The sequence below is a fragment of the Microchirus variegatus genome, assembly GCF_963457635.1.
Source record: "Microchirus variegatus genome assembly, chromosome: 15".
Lineage (NCBI taxonomy): Eukaryota > Metazoa > Chordata > Actinopteri > Pleuronectiformes > Soleidae > Microchirus > Microchirus variegatus.
This window is the reverse complement of record NC_139816.1, coordinates 5,782,619-5,800,789: the sequence shown is the minus strand read 5'-3', so window position 1 is coordinate 5,800,789 and position 18,171 is coordinate 5,782,619. Positions and strand designations below refer to the sequence as shown.

At 39.3% G+C, this 18,171-nt stretch overlaps 1 protein-coding gene across 4 annotated transcripts; it reads left to right on the top strand.

The window, feature by feature from the left end:
• The first annotated feature begins 261 nt into the window (after positions 1-261).
• LOC310937192 (programmed cell death 1 ligand 2-like) lies at positions 262-17,339 on the top strand. Of its 4 annotated transcripts, none has more exons than XM_083901409.1 (7): positions 262-403; positions 2,239-2,559; positions 5,697-5,951; positions 6,672-6,971; positions 13,926-14,049; positions 14,134-14,154; positions 14,618-17,339. In XM_083901409.1, exons 1-7 carry the CDS (start codon positions 337-339, stop codon positions 14,661-14,663), a joined length of 1,134 nt encoding a protein of 377 aa, XP_083757535.1. In that variant the 5' UTR covers positions 262-336; the 3' UTR covers positions 14,664-17,339. The 4 variants fall into 4 exon arrangements, with proteins under 4 accessions (XP_083757535.1, XP_083757537.1, XP_083757536.1 ...); XM_083901411.1 differs by lacking the exons at positions 13,926-14,049; positions 14,134-14,154; positions 14,618-17,339 and adding exons at positions 7,670-7,722; positions 7,812-7,843; positions 8,483-10,405; XM_083901410.1 differs by lacking the exons at positions 13,926-14,049; positions 14,134-14,154; positions 14,618-17,339 and adding exons at positions 7,616-7,722; positions 7,812-7,843; positions 8,483-10,405.
• The last annotated feature ends 832 nt before the right edge of the window (positions 17,340-18,171 follow it).

Below are 18,171 nucleotides of genomic sequence, written 5' to 3'. Positions count from 1 at the left end.
CAGGTGCTCTACCATCTAAACACTGGGGTAGGGTATTTTAACAGCTTGTTAGACACAGATTTTGACCTTTTTTTTTTTCCAATAAAAGCAGTTCATTCAACAACTAACTGACTCAACAGTCTTCATTGTGTGTGTGTGTGTGTGTGTGTGTGTGTGTGTGGGTGGGGTGAGTGTGGGAGTGTGAGTGAGAGAGAGAAGGAGGGCGATAAGGGAGAGTAAGTGAGAGCATTAGTAAGAACTAAAAGTAGATTCAGCTGCTCTGGCTCGTCTGGTTTATCAACATACTTCATAACCTCTGACAAAAGTGGATCTACATTCCTGTCAGGAAACGACAAGATGTCGCTGCGAAACTCTCGGACTCTTTTGCTGCTCTTTTGTTGTCTCTGGACTTTCACCAGAGCAGGTGAGTGACTCCTGATTTTCCACTCCACTGCGACTGTGTGACCTTATGTGGTCAGGGCTCGACACAGATAATGTCGCTCAAAAGGCTCGAGGTGAGACCAAATGATCCGTTTCATTTTGAGGCCGGGGCGCGGTGACTCACCATTATGATCAGAATTTAATTTAGTCTTTATAAAATGTCAGAAAATGTCGATCAGTGTTTGTCAAACCTGGAAATATTCACCTTTAAGAAGAAAAAAAATCACACTCACTTGACTTAATTAGGGGAAAAACAACATTAAAAGCGATTAATCACTTATAAAATGAGTTGATGACTAATTTATGCATTGATTAAAGGTGCCATATGTAAGAATGTGGCCAAAAGCAGTTACTACATTCAAATTCAAAATACTGAGGTCTTTTAGGTTTCGTTTTCTGATGTAACTGGCAACCCGTGGTTGCTCGGCAGCTGAGACTCTACTGACTGCAATGATTGGTAGACGGCGGTAGGTGGCGCCACATGCCAAAGCATGATTTCAAAACATAAACATGATTTGCAGTCTGCAAAATATTTTTTTTAATGCAAATATTTTGTCTGTACTGTTGTTGTTGGTGAGTTCAGTTTGTTATATGAACATTATTCCTGAGTCTCTGTGACATATTAGGGGGATTTTATGGCCAGTTGCTTTAGATTTATTACATAATGCACCTTCAATAATCCGTTACTACTATGTAGCCTTCAGTTAGCATCAAAGCTCAAAAAAAACATTTAAATAACTGTAAAAACATGGTAAAAACTCATTCTGGGGGTATTGAAAAAGAACAATTGAGACACTCATGTGATTTTACACTAAATATTTACCTTGAATTAGTTTTTTTCTAATTTCTGCCAAATGAAAAAAATTAAACTCTACGCTAGCCCTTTAAAACCATAGTCCAATAACTTCAGTTTCCTATCAGATCAGATAAAAAGTCAGTGATCTCATCTCCAGAATATGTTCACTTCACGTCTTTATCTCAGACAGACTTTTTCAACAGGAAACTGAAGTTTGTAAACCACTCACTCTCCCACACCAAACCCCATAGAGAAAATCCCTGATTTTAGCTCACAGGGACACAGGAGCTGCTGGTCTACTGCTGCCTTGTTGTGTCACTGAGGTTACTCTGAACAAATGATTTCAAACACTGAAGTCACAAAATGACACATTTGAACTTGGTGATGGGGAAGTAGTGGATCAACAACTCCTGTTTGCTTTGATGTTAAAATGACTGATTTCCTTTCTGGACTTTGGTGTGGGACTGTCAATCATTCATAACATTCAGTTTCCAGAGGAAGGAGCAAACATTATTACTCATGTTTTGCAGACGTGTGAGCAAAGATTATATGAAGTAAATCCAAGTTGTACATTTTTGTCACTCTGTAAACTCACTCACTCACTCTCCAACACCAAAGTCCATAGAGAAAATGAGTGATTTGCGAGGACACACGAGCCGCTGGTCTACTGCTCCCTCATGTGGTCACTTTGTGTCACTGCGGTAAATCTGAATGAAGAAATTCGAATGCCGAATTAAAAAAAATTAGACATTTGAACTTAGAAATGGAGGCAGCAGTGGATCAACAACTCCTGTGAACTCCTGTGTGCTGTGATGTTAAAATCAGTGATTTTCTCCATGGGGTTTGGTGTGAGAGAGTGAGTGGTTTACAAACTTCAGTTTCCTGTTGTAAAAGTCTGTCTAACAGTGAAGATAAAGACGTGAACATGTTCTTAAGATATCGTAGACTGAAACTGATGAAGATATTAGGCGAGTCTTTTGATAAGGCGATAAAGTCTTTCTGGTTTCTCTGTCGTCTCACAGACCATGACATCTCCTGTGTTTTCATGACACGGTGCATCTTACCGTGCCAGTTCCGGTCTGGTCCGGAGACCGTCATCCACTGGATTCAGGTGAGCGCCGGAGACGTCCCCGTCCACGCGTTCTACAAGGACAAAGACCAGCTTTCGCGCCAGAACGACCGCTTCAGAGGCAGAACGTCGCTCTTCAACGACGAGATCTCTCGAGGGAACGCCTCGCTGCGGCTGACGTCCCTGCAGGTTCTGGACCAGGGACGATACAAGTGCTACACCAGCACTAAACCTGGAGAGAGCAAGGAGTCCTTCATCAACCTGAGAGTGGACGGTACGGAAAAGACACACTTTATATTCACAACACAAGACAAACCCTGAAAACTACGAGTAAACAAACCTGAGAAAAAGCGGTCATTTGTTTTAAAGTTTCAGAGTTTGTGCAAAGGAAAAAAAGGATTGTTTTTGTAATACTGATTTTGGCCATTGGTGGGTGCTGTGAAAAGCCTTCTTTAAAGGTGCCATATGTAAGAATGTGGCCAAAAACGGTTACTACATTCAAATTCAAAATATCGAGGTCTTTTGGGTTTGGTAACTGGCAACCCGTGGTTGATCTGCAGCTGAGACTCTACTGACTGCAATAATTAGTAGACGGCGGTAGGTGGCGCCACATGCCAAAACATGATTTCAAAACATAAACATGATTTTCAGTCTGCAAAAGATTTTTTTTAATGCAAATATTTTGTCTGTACTGTTGTTGTTGGTGAGTTCAGTTTGTTATATGAACATTATTCCTGAGTCTCTGTGACATATTAGGAGGATTTTATGGCCAGTTGATTTAGATTTATTACATAATGCACCTTTAAAGACCATTCATGCAAATTCACAAATTTGCGTAACTGTAATAAACAGTTATGGTCTGTCTCTCCCAGTCTACGTACAAAAAACAGCATAACATAATTGGTTTATCCCGATCATTTAAAAGGGGAACAGTCAAAAATCGGCTGATTTATTGGTCAAAATGCTTAAAATAATCTGATTTCTCCTCTTTATTAATTTGGATTAACTGTATCTCCAGTGAAACAGATTAAAAGAGTGGATTAAAGCAGATAAGAAGATGACACAAAGTGAGACTAGAGCTTCAAGGTGATAAATATGGATATAGATCATAGCCATAATTTAAATGTGAAATATTTAAATTGTGTTCACCTTATGAACAAAATAAAATAAAATAGCCTGTAAAAGATGTTCAAATTTGTAACGGTTTTGTTTGAGACAAACTGTTCCAGAGCTCAGGAACTCAGCAGATAAGGTTTTTACTCCCTGGAAGAAAAGACTGATTTATTCAAGGCTGTGAGAAACAAGGTCACGAGCAGATTAACAAGCAGTTTCTGTTTCTGTCTGCTGATTATAATAATCCAGAATAAGTCCATAGTCCTGATGCATGATAAAAGTTAACATGTAGTTGTTTAGCTGAGTGTTTGACTCTCTTTAAAGGTCTAGTTTGTAACTTTTAGGAAGGTTTTGTGACCTTTGTGTTAGTTTTTAATCACTTTCCATGGTTTCCACGACCTTTACAGCACTTTTCCACTATAAAGTTCTAACTCTACTCCCATGGTGTTTGTTTTTGATATCTGCTCTGTGCAGGTTCAAGTGATTCCAATGCCAAACTGAAGATAAAGCCTTAACCCTGAGAACACAGAGCTTTTCGGCTGCTTTTTTCCATTACTATGTGCAGCTTTATATCACGATTAAAAATGTAATCTAAAATCAGTCATAACTCAACAACAACATAAGAAGAAGAAGAAGAAAAGATAAAATTAAATTAAAGCCTGAACATGTGACCTATAAACACACCACAGAATGTCCATATAAGGAGTTGTGTGTATTATTCCCACGACAAATTGCCATGGGTGCATTTGGTTCATACCAAGGTTATATATATACACATATGCATATATATACATACATATACACATATATAAATGTATACACTCTTTTTGGAGTCCCTGCTCGAAAATCACATGCCCAAACTAAATAGAGTAAATCTCTGCAGTTACAAGCTCTATGTGGATTATCTTGGTATCAAAATAAAGATAACACTTGTGAGATTCCACCAGAGGTGTAAGTTTTACTGCCACTGTGTCAGAGTAAATGTACATGGAACACAGCATAACTGAAGGATTTTTTCTCTCGCCTAAAAAAATATTGCATTTTAAAGCAAATATCACCTTTAAAATATGCAGTAGGAGCTTAAAAACACATGGAGGTCATGTAACAACATGTGGACATGAGCTGTGCAAAGTCTGATGCTGCTGAAATGAAGCAGAGGGAAATTGCAGCGGTTTTAGTAAAGAGATTTCTAGGCTTTCTCTCTTTTGGCACAGCTTGGCACCATCTGTGCCATTTGAGATTTTTTAGGTACCAAATTATTAAAAACCCATTTAATTGTATTTATATGTCACTACAGAGCTAAAAAGAACTTGGTTTGAAAAAAAAAAAAGATAATAATAAGTTTGATAACACGCTGTAAATCGATGCTTCCTGTGCAGTGCGTAATAACAACTCTGTGGCTCTGCAGCGTCTTCACTTACGCAGCGTCTTCAGTTACGCAGCGCCATAGCTCTGGCTTACCTTGGTCAATTAGGGTGATTGACAGCTCATTTTAAACCTCTAAACCGGTAGAATGCGTGTGAATCACTTCATTAGCGAGTCAAAAGGACATAAATGCATAATGACCCATTTGTGCAGACATTCGCCTTTCTCTAATCAGAACTATCTAATGTCGCTCTGTAATGATCAATCAGACCGGGATTTGTTCCCAAAGCATGCTGGGAAGTGTAGTTCTTCATTAGAAGTGGTTTTCTTCCAGTGGAAATAACTTGTTTTGATAAACAGCAAAGGTAAGACAACTTTTCTGCTTGCATTTCTTGAAAGTCAGTTGTTGTTTTGCTCTTATTTTGCGGCTGGATCCGTGAATCTTGGTCGTAGAGTGATAAAAATGGTACCGCTGGAATCTATGGGTTCTCCGTTGTCCAGTCGACACGTGTTTTTTTGTTTACATAATCACGCTGACGCTCCGGTGCTGCTTTTCAATGTGTGCGCTGTAACGTTTTTTTTTCCACTCCTGCTGGTTTGATCCATCTGTTTTAACTGTGTTTGGTGAACATAAGAATGATTTATATAAGCTTTTAGCTGAGTTTCTGACCTTTCTGTCGGTATGCAGCTTTACTGTGTTTGTTGAAGTTAAACATGGTTTTATGACACTTTTGTCGCTACCGTGAAGAAGAGATTAAAAAGACCATGTAAATGATATATTACATGACATAATACTGTCGAATACATCAAACTGTGTGGTAATCAATTGATTTAACATTAATTTCTCTTCATATGAAAGGAAATTGCGAATTTAAATGAAGGAAAAGACTCTGTGTCGTCCTTTAAAGAGTTTGTGTGTCTGTGTTTGTGCAGCGCCGGTGAGTAAAGTGGACGTGGTGAAGGTGAAGAACGTCATCACCTGCAGCTCAGAGGAAATCTACCCCGAGCCTGAGCTCACCTGGTCAAACCTGACACAGCAGCATGGATCTACAGCACAGCAGGACCATCTGCTGCTCTACAGCATCAACAGCTCTGTGACGCTGACAGACGCTGAGGATAATCTGGATTATTACAGCTGCAGCGTCACAACACGCAGCAACAGCTGGAAAACCTCTCTGTTTAAAACCAGTAAGTGTGTAAAAAATACCTGGGATTTAGTGGCATCTAGTGGTCGATGTCCAGTATTGCAATTGAGTGGATTCCCTTCTTCATGGACCTGTGTCAGAAAAACACAGTCGTCATTACATTTCATGGTGATAATGAATACATTAAAATTTGAGGGACAGTTCAGGTTATTGACATGTACTGACACTGAAAAAAAAAACAGATTTTAGACGCTCAAAATAAGTAAATCTACACCAACTGAAGGCTATAAGTTACCACTCACTCTCCCACACCAAACCCCATAGAGAAAATCACTGATTTTAGCTCACGGGGACACAGGAGCTGCTGGTCTACTGCTGCCTCGTGTGGTCACTTTGTGTCACTGAGGTTAATCTGAACGAAGGATTTCAAACACCGAAGACACAAAATAACACATTTGAACTTAGTGATGCATGTTGAGCAGTGATCTACTGTGTGCCGTGATGTAAAATCACTGATTTTCTCTATGGGGTTTGGTGTGGGAGAGTGAGTGGTTTTACAAACGTCAGTTTCCTGTTGGAAACAGTGAGATAAAGCAGTGAACATATTTTTAAGACATCGTAATCTTTGTTTTTTTTCTGGTGTTCGACTGCATGTATTGGTGAGAAAAACCTGATTATATATTTAATATTTGAGGCCATAATTGCAGTCAGACGAGACTGAAAGACTTCAGAAAATCTTGATGCTTTTCTTTCTTTATTTCAGCTCATATGAACGTGTCAGACAGTGAATACACACTCACCTGTCTCAGCTCAGCTGTGAACACCAAACCTCTGTCACACATCACCTGGAGATTCAACTCCAGTGAAATCATCGCGGAGCGGCACGGCGGACACGACCGGTATAAGGTCACGTCGCACTGGGAACAGTGGGTCAAGGATGTGTCGGAGTCAGGCGACCTCACGCTACGTGATCTATCTGCAGATCAGACTGGAACGTACACGTGTGAAGTCAGCGACGCACGGGAGACGTACATAAACAGCACCTTTGTGAGGATACAGAGAGGTGAGACAACACAACAACAGTGTTAGAAAAGAAAGCAGACACGATACAGCACTTTCGAAGAATTTCCTAAACTTGTTCCATCGTGTACTGAAAACATGGCCGCCATCAGAGACATGTAAACCACTCTCTCTCTCACACCATGTGCTATGTTAAATCACTGATTTTCTCTATGGACTTTGGTGTGAGAGAGTGAGTGGGGGCGACAGAAATTGGGGCTTTAATCCAACGTAGACTCTATTGCGAGGGACAAAAGGAGGACTCCTCCACGAACCCAGATAATTTCCCCCAACCACAGTGGCCTTTACAGACCAAAAGGTATGGAAACCACATGGAATTTACACAACTGAACCATGCTAAATTTAAATTCCCAGCAAAATAATCTGTAATCTGGATCAGATCCAGATGAAATTTAGTCTGATCCGGCATACACACACCAAATTTCATCTGGATCGGTGCTGCTATATAAGGTCCCTTTAATGTGAATTAATTCGTCTTTAACGGCCTATGATATACATTTTAGTCAAGAGCTGAAATGTCCCAGACTTTGACTTAATTTTCTTTCTTCATGAACATAAAGTCTTAACTCTAATGTTGTCGTCACTGCACTTGTTGTATTTCACTAATTCTGAATCTTTTTGTTTCAGACACGTCGGACTCAGTTGCTGCGATTGTAATCCCAGTTTTAATTTTGGTGGCAGTTGCAGTCGCAGGAATTGTAGCAGGACTCTGGTATTGCAATAAAAGAAAAAAGGTAAATAATCTTAATCCTAATAGTGACAATATTTATGATCTCAATAACTTTGTTTCCTGTTTGTACTAATGATACTTTTTTTTACTCAGAAACCTAACTACAATCCCGACACCAACAATATGTGAGTACACAGTATGTTATAGAAGATGATTATTTCCCTGGTTTATTCACCTCAATAATGTTGCTCTGACGCATCTAATTAAATATTAGCTCGATGCTAGCTGCGCTATCAGTTGCATTCATTTCTCCGATGTGCGAAGCCTTGGAGTCGACGTCTGTGAAAAATCTTTTTAGGTAATAATCACAAGGTCACGCATTAATTACGCATGTGGTGGCTTTTTCCCAAATAGGTGTAGTAGTATAATCTACAGGAGATTTATAAGGACTTTAGTAGTTTTGAAAACACTGCACTATATTGTGGTGATTATATTAACTACTATTTTCAATAAAGATGCCCAGAAACTATGAAAAAGTATTTTTCCGACCCAAATAAGTGTTGTAGTATAATCTACAGGAGATTTTCTTTAGTAGTTTTGAAAACACTGCACTGTATTATGGTGATGATATTAACTACCATTTTCAATAAAAATGTCAGGAATTTATGAAAAAGTATAAATCTTATCTCAAACAGGTGTTGTAGTATAATCTACAGGAGATTAAATCTGACAAAAAAATAGACAGAAATTGTTACTGTTTACGAGGAAGAGTGGAAAAAGAGGACGTCGAGACTTAAAGATGTTTGTCTGAATTTCATTTACAGAAATGAAGGTGAAGAAATGACACGCATGACAAAATAACACTGGAATCAAAGTAAAAGCTCTTTTTTTTAAAGAGCGAGAAGGTACGACTCTACGACTCTTGCGTCATCCCGGCCCTGAGGTGGAAACACAAGTTGCTCATGGATTTTTGTCTCTGGAAAAGAGACAAGCGAGGTTGTTTGACCTTCAGCTCAGTGAGAAGCAGACATTCAGGCCTGTTTGGAGGCAAACATGAATGTAATGAAGGACAAGACAGATCTGTCCTCTACCTCACGTGCTGCTCCTGCTGCTGCTGCACACTCGGACAAAAACTGTACATGACTTATTGGATGTTTTTATAAATTATCTATTTATTTATTTAATTAATTAATTAATTAATTAATTAATTAATTAAATAGATAGATAATTTGTGATAATGATAAAAAAAACTCATCTGTGTGAACAGATTAGATGTCACTGCTTGTTACAATCTGCAGTCTCACCATTAGATGTCACTCATGATCTTTTTGACGACTGATCACTGATCACATGCAGTTCAATTCATGCAACAAAAAAAATAATTATTGTTTTTTTTGCCTAAAATATAATTTCAGTTTGTTTTAGTAAAATATTACAGCTTATTGAAAGTGTTCATTACAATTTGTGTTAAATTCAGAATTCACAGATCAGTATGTGTGCAAATATGAACAATTCTAAGGTATACGTTTTTTAAAAGAGTAAAGAAAAATGGATTTTAAGCTGCACTTCATCACTTTTTGGTTTGTGATAGGTAGAATTTTCTTCAATTTTGTCTAGTTTTTCCTCATTTCAAGACTTACTACAGTCTGAACGTGGCAACGTTTGCAAGCTAGCTTTAATAAATCTAGCCAAACAAAATTTGCTGACGGATAATTTTTTCTTGAATCAAGAAAATTTCAATACATTTAAGAATATTCAGCAAGAATAGTCAAGTAGCGCTGTTTTCCCAGTGCAGTCTTTAAGTGGCTAGTACAAGCTAGCTTTAAGAATTCTTAGTGAGCTACATTTGCTCACCACATATTATGACTATATTATTAAGATTATATTTTTCTTGAATCAATGAGATTTTAATCAATTTAATAATATTCTCCGACTGCGTAATGCGTTATCCGTCTGCGTCACCACATAGACCACTCGAGCCTTTATACTTCTGCGTCGTGGTGACGGATAGGCGCTGCAATTTCCCGCCCGATCAGTAGGGGTCGCTGCGCAAGGTTGTTGTGCTTTTGGCTACAGTGAGCAATGGCGTCCGAGGGAGAAAGACTGTTGTTGTTGAAACAGTGGCCGTTTGTCACTTTTCTGTGTCCCGGAACGCAGTTTTAAGATAATTTAAGGCGAGAAATTGGCCATTTAGAATATAAACGTGTGATGTGTGTGTTAAGATACGACGTATTTATAGTTCGGCAGCGACGAAGTCGGCGGTGTTCAGCTCCGCCCTCTGTGGACGCTCGGTGCTCACTGTGAGCCGGCACAAAGCAGCTTAGCTCGGCCTGTCCTGAGGACCAATCGCAGCTCTTGCCGTCTCCGTTGTCCCTTGACGGAGTGACGGACACTTAAAATAAATATTTTGTGCAGTCGGAGACGACGTAGAGGCTCTTCGACAGGCTCTGCGTCGACGCAGAGGACTTTACGCAGAAGTATAAATTGGGCTTTACACACTGGACCTGTAAAGTTCTGTGAGGATTTATGGTGCATGCATATTCAATTTGACAATTTGATTAGATACATTAAATGTTAAGGCTAATTTTCTTGTGTATTTGTGATAATAAGTTGTGAAATTAATAACTTTGGACTTTTTAAAGCACTGAATTAAAAAAAAAAAACTAAACATTTATTTATATTTTTTTAGACAACACATCAATGTCTTTTTGTACTGAGCAATAAAAACACGTCGTTGATAAACTGAAATCATTTTTCATTGGTCAACTCCACTTTCTGGATGGACAAAGAAAATCCGTAAGAGATTTCATTGTGGACGAGTCATTGTAATAGTTCTTTGTGATTGCATCATTCCCCTCAGTTGCTAGATTTAGCATCTCTCAATTGTCTGCTCTACTGTAAATCATATTAATTTGAAGTTGCGAGAAAGAGAATTGAAATGCGTAGTTTTACGTAAAACATCCGGATAATTGCACCGATGATGCTAACGGCTATGTTAACAGACTTACTGGCCCACCATTTGTATTTGTTATTGTTAGTTGATAGTGTTTCCATGACATTGTTTAGAAAACAAAATCACTCCGTTCACTGACATGGAAACAAATTTCAGTTGTTCCGGTTGAAGTTGTTCCGGTTGAAAAAAGCCTTGAGATACTTCCGGTACCATCTATACGCCGACTTGAACAGAAGATCGCAATTCGAAGACAGAGTAAGATTCTGCACAGAACTGTCAAAGGTACCTGCACAGCAAGTTTCATGTCTATTTATGTTTTGGCACTAATGGAAGTGGGTTGCCCTTAGGCTTCGATGACAATACACGTGTTGTGCTGTATGATTTCCAGACAGCTTCAGGTCCTTCATCCTGAACCTGGGAACCAGCATTTCCTACAATTGTTCCTCGTGGGAAGCAGGAGTCAAGAATGAAGTCAGACTTGTTTGTGTTTTCATTAATTCTTTCGATTTCTCGAGGTAAGTGAGGCGTGCAGCAGTTTGATTTTCTTCCGATCTAACACGGAAACATCGCGGTAGATCCTGGTCGACCATTTTGGTCCACGTGCCACTTTGACTTTGAACAAAGAAAGTGAGATCACCCGCATTAAAATGTATTACTACCATCATGTACGACGTGTATCAGCATATTAACACAACACAGGCAGTGAGTGTGCAGTGAATATTAGCATGTCACGCAACAACGCGTGTCTGGGTTCACTATTCTGCATAGCATTAGCTTGCCAGCTTGGCCACTCTGTTAGCTAGAATGAGTCGTCAAACTCTCGTGTTAGCATTAGCAGATATTGAGAACAGCACGTCCCTGATGTGGCAAAAATGATATATATTTACAAATACAACACACATTTGCTTTTAGTTAGCATGAGGCTATTGTGCTGTATATAGAGCATTGATTTAGATGTTGGCCCAGCCTGTTGAAATTCACTCAAAAGGTGTTGCTTTATGAGTTTCTTAAATTGTAATACAGTAATATATTCTTACTCGTCAGAAACTGTCAGTTAGCAGTGGGAATAGCATTAGCATCAGGCTAACCTCTTGTAGTTGCAGCAGTGCTGACTCACTGTCCTCTAAAATGGCTGTAGATTATTGAAAACACTGTTCCATGCTAGTGTTGTTTCAGGGATAAGAATATGGCGATAAACACACATCATACCTTTAGTGAATGGGATTTGTTTAGATAACAGTGTGTTTTAACTGGTTTTAAAAGATTCACACGGTCACATTTCTGGACTAAAAGACATAATATTTTTTCCAGATGTTGCTGCTGCTGCCGATGCTGAGGTCGTCTGTGAATACAACATGAACTGTATCTTACCATGTCGTTTCCAGAACGGCAGTGACATTGTCATCCATTGGGTGAAGGTAGAGAAGACGGGAAAAGACATTCCTGTGCTCTCCTTCATGAAAGAGAAGGTCCACCCTAAAGAAGGGTTCATGAACAGGACATCACTGTTCATGGAGGAAATCCTGAATGGAAATGCCTCGGTCCAGCTGAGGGAGGTGAAGATTCAGGATGGGGGCAGATACATGTGCTATGCCAGCATATTCATTAAAGAACAGGCAGAAAAGTCATTCATCAACCTGAAAGTAAACGGTAAGAGAAACAGTTTTTTCTCAAAGTATTTTGCATTTGTTTAAAAAAAAAAAAAAAAAAAATACTTTTGCAGATTTTGAAAAAAATCACCAGAATTTTAGAGAAATGTACACAAATGTAAATAAATATGAAATTTAAAATTCAGATAAGAACTTTTTTTTTTTTAGAAAAATGCAAAATACTAACAAATTGACATTTTGTCACAAACATTTACAAAATGCAAAATTTTAGACACGTTTTCATGAAAAAAATGCACCTCATCGACAGAAATGACATAGTGTACCTTTAAAAGTATGAGGCAAGTATGAGGTATAATAGTGTTTCTTTGTGTTTTTGCAGCTCCGGTGCGTAAAGTGGTCGTGGTGAAGGTGAAGAATGTCATCACCTGCAGCTCAGAGGGAATCTACCCTGAGCCTGAGCTCACCTGGTCAAACCTGACACAGCAGCATGGATCTACAGTACAGCAGGACCATCTGCTGCTCTACAGCATCAACAGCTCTGTGACGCTGACTGACGCTGAGGATAATCTGGATTATTACAGCTGCAGCGTCACAACACCCTACAGCAGCAGGAAAACCACTCTGTTTACAACCAGTAAGTGTGTAAAAAATACCTGGGATTTAGTGGTGATGTTGAGTATTGCAATCGAGTGGATTTCCTTCTTCACGGACCTGTGTCAGGTAAAAGGTCAGAAAAACACAGTAGTTATGACATGTCATGGTGATAATTAATACATTAAAACTTCGTTTTAAATTATAAAGATTGGAGGAAACATAGATTCACACCTAACCTTTAAGTTAAAGCGACAATTCAGGTTATTGACACGTACTGACTGATGTTTGCTGCTCACTCGCGAGGACACAGGAGCTGCTGGTCTACTGCTGCCTCGTGTGGTCACGTTGTGTCAAGGAGGTTAATCTGAAAGAAGGATTTCAAACGCTGAAGTCACAAAACAAGACATTTGAACTTAGTGCTGGAGGCAGCAGTGAAACAGTGAGATAAAGCAGTGAACATATTTTCAAGACATCGTAACCTTTGTTTTTTTCTAGTGTTCGACTGCATGTATTGGTGAGAAAAACCTGATTATATCTTTAATATTTGAGGCCATAATTGTAGTCAGAAGAGACTGAGACATTTCAGAAAAACTTGATGCTTTTTCTTTCTTTATTTCAGCTCATATGAACGTGTCAAACAGTGAATACACACTCACCTGTCTCAGCTCAGCTGTGAACACCAAACCTCTGTCACACATCACCTGGAGATTCAACTCCAGTGAAATCATCGCGGAGCGGCACGGCGGACACGACCGGTACAAGGCCACGTCGCACTGGGATGAGAGGGTCAAGGATGTGTCGGAGTCAGGCGACCTCACGCTACGTGATCTATGTGCAGATCAGACTGGAACGTACACGTGTGAAGTCAGCGACGCACGGGAGACGTACATAAACAGCACCTTTGTGAGGATACAGGGAGGTGAGACAACACACATAATTTATTGATTTTTTATTTGTCTACATTTTTTCCATTTTACTCTCCTCTCCCATACATGATTTTAAGTTAAGTGGTTGCACCAGTCAAGTGAAAAAAAAGTCCAACTTTCTGGGAAAAAATACGCTCTATGATTTAAACTAAAACATATTTTCTTCTTTCTTTCTTTCATTCAGAGAAATCCACCATTTCGACAGGAGAAATTCAAGCAATAGTAGCAGCAATCTTTGTTGTCCTTGTCGTTGTTATAGGAGGTGTAGTGTGGTTTGTGTGTGACAAGAAGAAGAAGAAGATCAAGAGGTATAATAATGCTCCACTTTCACTTCTTTCATTGTTTCATTGATTCTGACATTGTTTTTATTGATTATTTTATTTTGGTTTCAGAGAGAGAGATTCGGCAGCGCGGTAAGTTTAGCCACATAATAAATTCCTCACATGATAAAATCTACGTCAGTTTGAGTCTACGATGTCTTAAGAACACGTTCACGTCTTTATCTCACTGTCAGACAGACTTTTACAACAGGAAACTGCAGTTTGTAAACCACTCACTCTCCCACACCAAACCCCATAGAGAAAATCAGTGATTTTAGCTCACCGGGACACAGGAGCTGCTGGTCTACTGCTGCCTCGTGTGGTCACTTTGTGTCACTGAGGTTAATCTGAATGAAGAATTTTAAACAGTGAAGTGACAAAATAAGACATTTGAACTTATTGATGAGGCAGCAGTGGATCAACAACTCCTATGTGCTGCGATTGTAAAATCATTGATGTTCTCTATGGGGTTTGGTGTGGGAGAGTTTGCAGATCGCACATGTTTGGTTACTCAAACACGTTTTTGATGCTGACGTTCATTTCATTGTGTTTGCAGGGACACGGAACTCAATCATATGATGGGTGGAGAAAATCAGTCGTAAACAACCTTTTCATCTTCCATCGACTCAAGAAGGAATATATGGGGGCTGCTTTTTCACGCTTTTTCTGATCTTTACTCTCTTACGACTGTTACTTTGAAATAAGCTGGATGAAAAGTGTTACTGTAATACTCTGTTCACCTTCAGTGATCATGACTGAGAAATTATGATGTCATTATTTATGTCAAGACTGAGAAAATGCCTCTAATGCCGTTATATAGTGCTGGCCTTTACTCGGCTCTACTGGGTTAGGTATCGGTCACGTTGCTTTCCATCACACAAACACAAACACACAAACTAGTGACTTAAAGCAGTTGTTTACATAATCATTCAGTACTTCTTGCATAACACTGAACTGAAATATGACTGAATGGGTGGTGATTCGGCTCACGATCGCTATCTTTTGGCAGTGCTGTTGCTAAATACACCAGACAGCTCTGTTAAATTAGATTTTAGACATTTACTTTGCTTGATGTTGGAGATAAACGCAATGTTTTCAGGATTCTCGGTAACGAGAAGTGCGCATGCCAAATCTTGTCGGAAACAGAAGGGTTTTAACCGATCTACAGGTCTTTGATTCTTGTGTCGTACGTCATGCTCATGACTCTTCCAGTGACAACACACTCAGTGGCCGGCAGTCTGTCGACGTCACATTTTTCTCGCTAGGAAAATCATCAGAGCAGGTACTAAAAAGAGCTGCAGGTACTATCGCTGAAGGAAAAGCAAAACGACAAACGAAAAAAACTGAATAGAGTTGAGCTCATAATATGTTGTCTATTTATATACATTCAATGTATACATTGGTAGGTACCGTTTAGTTTACGTGAGAGTTTACATTTGCAGTCGTCCTGAGGAAAAACTACTACAAACTAAATCAAGTTGTGTTTCTGCTTATGATTTACAAACAATTTTTTTTTCTTTCTAAAAAGAGCTGTGATGATATTCAGGTGTATGTTAAGATCCAATAAACATTTTGTATCAATGCTAACTCGTTTGTAGCATTTTCATAATTTGTGTGTGTGTGTGTCGTGTAATTAATTCAATTTTTTGATTTCTTGCAACATGCTGGTAAAAAATATATGTTTGAAACCTTCAACGAAGGTTACGACTCAAGTTATTCAAAATAAAGCAGAGTCTTCTGAGTCTGTTACGCTGCTTCTGTCATGCTGCCATTTCATTTATCATGACATTATTTTTATTGATTATTTTGGTTTGGTTTCAATTGGAGATGTGGCAGCGCGGTAAGTTTAGCCACATAATAAATGCCTTACATGATAAAATCTATTAATCTTTTGAAACCACTGGTTTAGTTCACCATGTAGGGATTTTATTTTTCTGTATTTAACGCTGACGTTCATTTCATTATGTTTGCAGGGGCACAGAACTTGATGTTATGATGGATGGATAAAATCAGTCGTAAACAAACTTTTCGCCCTCCATCGACTCAAGAAAAACAATATAGGGGTTGCTTTTTCACGCTTTTTCTGCTCTTTACAGTCTTACGTACGACTGCACGACTGTTACTTTGAAATAAGCTGGATGAAAATGCTTTTTGGATCCCGAATCATGTGAACAAATGCTTTAAATCACAAGGTACCCATGTCACACAGCTGTTTTGACTTTTTGCCACTTCATGTTGTAAAATGTTCACTACTTTGTCTAGAAAATGGCTCTAATGCCACTTTTCCGTTATACAGTGCTAGCACTTACTCTACTGGGTTTGGTATCAGTCACAGTGTTTTCCATCACTTCATAGTTCCTCCTCAATGTGGGCAGAGTCGTCATCGCAGCGGCTGCGTGAAAGTGCCATGGCGTTGTTTTCTACGAGACACAAACACAATAGTGACTTACATCAGTTGTTTTCTGTGTAAAAAAAAATGTGTTTACACAATCATTCAGTACTTCCTGCATGACTGAACGGGTTGTGATTTGGATCATGGTCGCCTCTTATGGCTGTAGAATTGTCAAAACATTTTCAATGAGTGAGTTTCTTCTTTCTTCTTCCAAGATATGGTTCTCTATTCCATATCTGGCAATTATTTATTCAACCATTCAGGGATTACGGTACTGAGAAGCTGAAGTTCCGCAGTAGTACAGCGGGCTACCGTAACGACAAGTATATGGGCCTGTACAGAGGCGATTCTAGAGTCTGTAGGGGCCCTAAGCAAAAATTCCCAGGGTGCCCTTCCAACCAGTGTTCATCACCATTATGTTACAAATAATCTGACACCAACGAAATTAATGAAATAACATGGAAAAACCTTGTAATTAAAAAGTATATGAAAATATAAATGTAAAGAGCAATAAAATACTGTAAATAGCTTTTAAGAAACTATAAAAACTTAGTAAAAAAAAAATACATTACACTGTAAAGAACCCACATTATAAAACTATAAATATATAGAACAATAAAATACTGTAAATAACTGGAAAAAAAACATATATAAACTGAGTAAAAAGATATGCATTACACCGTAAATAATCCTCTTCATTTTCCAACTTGCAGAACGATAACTTCACACAGGTTAACGTGAGGTGGGGCCCCTTTAGTGAGGCCCCCTATCAGCTAGGGGCTCCAAGCAGTTGCCTGCCTTGCCTGTTCACAAGCTGCGCCTCTGGGCCTGTATCCATCTATATTCTAGCGCTTTATCATCCACATGAGGGTTGTGTGGGGGTGCTGTGCCAATCTCAGCTGACAGTCAGGTTCTTGGTCATTACTGATAGAAGTCAGAGTATGTCTTTAAAAAAAATCCTCTGAAACAGTGAGGCGTGTCTGCTAATGCATTTTTAATTAATAATTTATAAGGGAGGTGGAGGAGGAAAAAAACGCTGCCCTGCTGGTCAGACCAGTCGGACCAGGCTGAGACTAATGACTCATGAGCTCAGCTGAGATTTACTTTATCATCACCAAGGTCAATGATGGCTGCACTCGCTGGTCTTCTCCTCTGTTGCCTCCTGCTGATCGTCTCTGCAACAGAAAAAAACGGTAAGACATCCAGCATATTCAGATTATGTGGACAGAGCCCGTGTTAAATTAAGATTATTAACCATGAATGGCATTTATACATGACAAGCTCACAGTGTGTAAGTGTTTTTAGTGTGAACGAGCTGCTGAATTAACAAAACTCCTGTGGAGGATAAAGCAAAGTGGTAGAAGATAAATGAATGTTCCCAAAATCTCTGATGATAAATTTCTTCCAGATTCTCCTGAACGTGTCTTGCATTTTCTGTGCTTCCAGAGTTTACCATCACTTGCCAAACGTCAACGGACTGCGTTCTCCCCTGTCGGTTCCAGTCTGACGGCAAAGGTGCGAGGATCATGTGGTACAAGAAGAAAGCCGTGGTGAGCTGCACGCGTTACGGCAACACCAGTTTCGTAGTCGGCCACAACTCACCGGCCGATAAGTACAGAGGGAGGACGGGGCTGTTTGCAGACCAAGTCCTGGAGGGAAACGCAACGCTCCTGCTGAAGAACGTCACTCCGAATGACGAGGGGAAATACTTCTGCGTC